General features: G+C 41.5%; 1 protein-coding gene across 6 annotated transcripts in view; it reads left to right on the top strand.

The window, feature by feature from the left end:
- The window catches only part of LOC125302452 (low-density lipoprotein receptor-related protein 1-like), a 159,986-nt gene that overhangs the window by 45,882 nt on the left and 111,604 nt on the right, over positions 1-2,500 (top strand). For all 6 annotated transcript variants that reach the window (XM_048255626.1, XM_048255625.1, XM_048255624.1 and 3 more), the window contains exons 5-6: positions 562-690; positions 1,223-1,486. In XM_048255626.1, coding sequence (XP_048111583.1) covers positions 562-690; positions 1,223-1,486 — 393 coding nt within the window. The remainder of the gene's footprint in view (positions 1-561; positions 691-1,222; positions 1,487-2,500) is intronic.

Below are 2,500 nucleotides of genomic sequence, written 5' to 3'. Positions count from 1 at the left end.
AATGATGTGTCTCAAAAAGTCTAATCAAGTCTGCCGTTTATCTAATTTGTGTTGTACAAATAATGGAGGGTTACATCACTGGACATTGTTGAACACAAAAGAATCACACAAAGTTTTTAATTTACTGACACATCCATTTGAGGAAGTGTGTGGCTGGAAGTGCTGCTTATTAAAATGACAAGCAACCTTTTTAAATTTAAATAACTATGGTTACTTGTTACATAACCATAGAGGTCATCTGTTACGAATAGAAAAGTGAAAATCTCTTGCATTGAAGACACAAGCTCTCTCTCTCTCTATATATATATATATATATATATATATATATATTCAGAAAACAGTATATGCCATAAAATAATATATTTAGAATATGCATACTACGTACACTTGTACATACACAATGTATTTGTATATTACTTGTCATTTAGTGAATTGTGTGTTTTACAAAAGTGTCTTTCTCAGTCAGTCCCTTCTGCCATTAGTATTTGTCATTGGTCCTGGAAACCGTTGATTGTATGATGTTGTTGATGTTCTGTGTTTTGCCCTTGTCTTGTTGGTCAGACTTTGATGAGTGCACCCTGTACGGCACGTGCAGTCAGACCTGCACCAACACAGAGGGCTCCTACACTTGCTCCTGTGTGGAGGGCTACCTACCGCAGCCTGACAACCGCTCCTGCAAGGCCAAGAACGGTAGGCTTCTACACACACACACACACACACACACACACACACACACACACACACACACACACACACACACACACACACACACACACACACACACGACTATGCTTTGTCGTTGGCAGTAGAGTTGTGCAAAAGTATGGCAGTATCCCACAGATAGAATACTTCTATTATTTGGCTCTCCTCACTGACCAATGGAGCCATCAGCTATCTAGTCAGAGTGTCTGAGTAATAAGGTTGAATGGCAGGTTTGTGCTATAATCTGTGTTGTATTGTGTACATGCCAGACTCATATTGGCTTTAGTCTGTTTGCTATTTTTCTTCTATGTCCTGTTCCTCTCCTCTTTTCTCCTCTCTTCTCTCGTCCTCTCCACCTCTTTTTCTCCTCTCTTCTGCACCCTTTTCCTTTTCTCTTCTTTTCTACTCAACTCTATCATCTTGTCATTATGTATCTAAATGCTCTTTCCTTCCTCTTATCCTCTCTGACATCTCCTTTACCTTTTTGTAATTTCTTCTCCTCCTTCCCCCTCTCCCGTAGTCCCAGTCGACCACCCGGCCGTCCTGCTCATCGCTAACTCGCAGAACATCCAGGCCACGTCACTGAAGGGCGCCAATGCCCACAGCCTGCCCTTCACCGGCACCAAGCAGACCACTGCCATGGACTTCCTGTACGCACAGGAGTCGGTCTGCTGGATCCATGTGGGCGATGCCCCCGCCGGCACGCAGCTCAAGTGTGCCAAGATCCCCAACCTGAAGAGCGTCACCGACGAAAGGGCCATCAACATCTCCCTCAGTCTGCACAGTACGTCATGCCCAAACCTTCATTTTGTCTACACGGTGAAATACACTACAAATCTCACGCAGTCTTCACAAGGAAAAATATACTTTCAATCTTTTACTACATAGTATTTTACATTCACTCGACTCACTTCAGAGTAAATGACACTTGTACACTTACTATGTCTATACAGCAAGTTACGCTTAAAGTTAAAGTTTCACTCCGTCTGCACAGTAAATTGTTCTCTTAGTCTCACTCTGTCTGCACAGTAAGATGTCCTGAACTTCTGTTTGGGTCTGCTTAATAAGTTAGCCTTGACATCTCACTTGAGTTTGCAAAGTAAGCTGCTCTCAGCTTAACAACAAGATGTAGCTAACATTTCATTAAGCCTGTACAGTAAGATAGCTAACATCTCATTAAGACTGCACAGTAAGATATAGCTAACGTCTCATTAAATCCGTACAGTAAGATATAGCTAACATCTCACTAGGACTGCACAGTAAGATACTGTATAGCTAACATCTCATTACAGTAAGTCTGCAGAGTAATTACCACTGAGTCCTTACCGTAAAGTACAAAATAACATCTGAGTTACAGTACAGTAGTTAAAACTGAATCTACACAGTGACCAACATCTCATTGGGTCTGGACAGTAAGTCGCCGTTAACATTGGATTATGCATCAAAGTCTCACTGTCTTTTACACCCAACACATTAAGAAACCCTTTTCATATGAAACTGTTGTCATCACAAAAACCCTTTAAGTAACTTACAGTGAACAGCTCTCTGAAGCCTGGAAAGTCTGCATCAGCAGAGCGCAACTTTATAAAAGCACATTCTCACAGGTCACAAGTTCAGATTACAAAGCTTTAGCTTTTTCGTCAACAAAGAATAATGGATGCTGTTAAAACACAGGTTGAGGAGGGTTATTACATTTTGTGTGTACTGTATTTGTACGTGTGTGTGTGTGTGTGTGTGTGTGTGTGTGTGTGTGTGTGTGTTGGCTTAACTATTTTGATAGTTGTGTGTGCCACAGCTG

This window comes from Alosa alosa, chromosome 10 (genome assembly GCF_017589495.1).
Source record: "Alosa alosa isolate M-15738 ecotype Scorff River chromosome 10, AALO_Geno_1.1, whole genome shotgun sequence".
Classification (NCBI taxonomy): domain Eukaryota; kingdom Metazoa; phylum Chordata; class Actinopteri; order Clupeiformes; family Clupeidae; genus Alosa; species Alosa alosa.
This window is presented reverse-complemented; position numbering and strand designations above follow the sequence as displayed.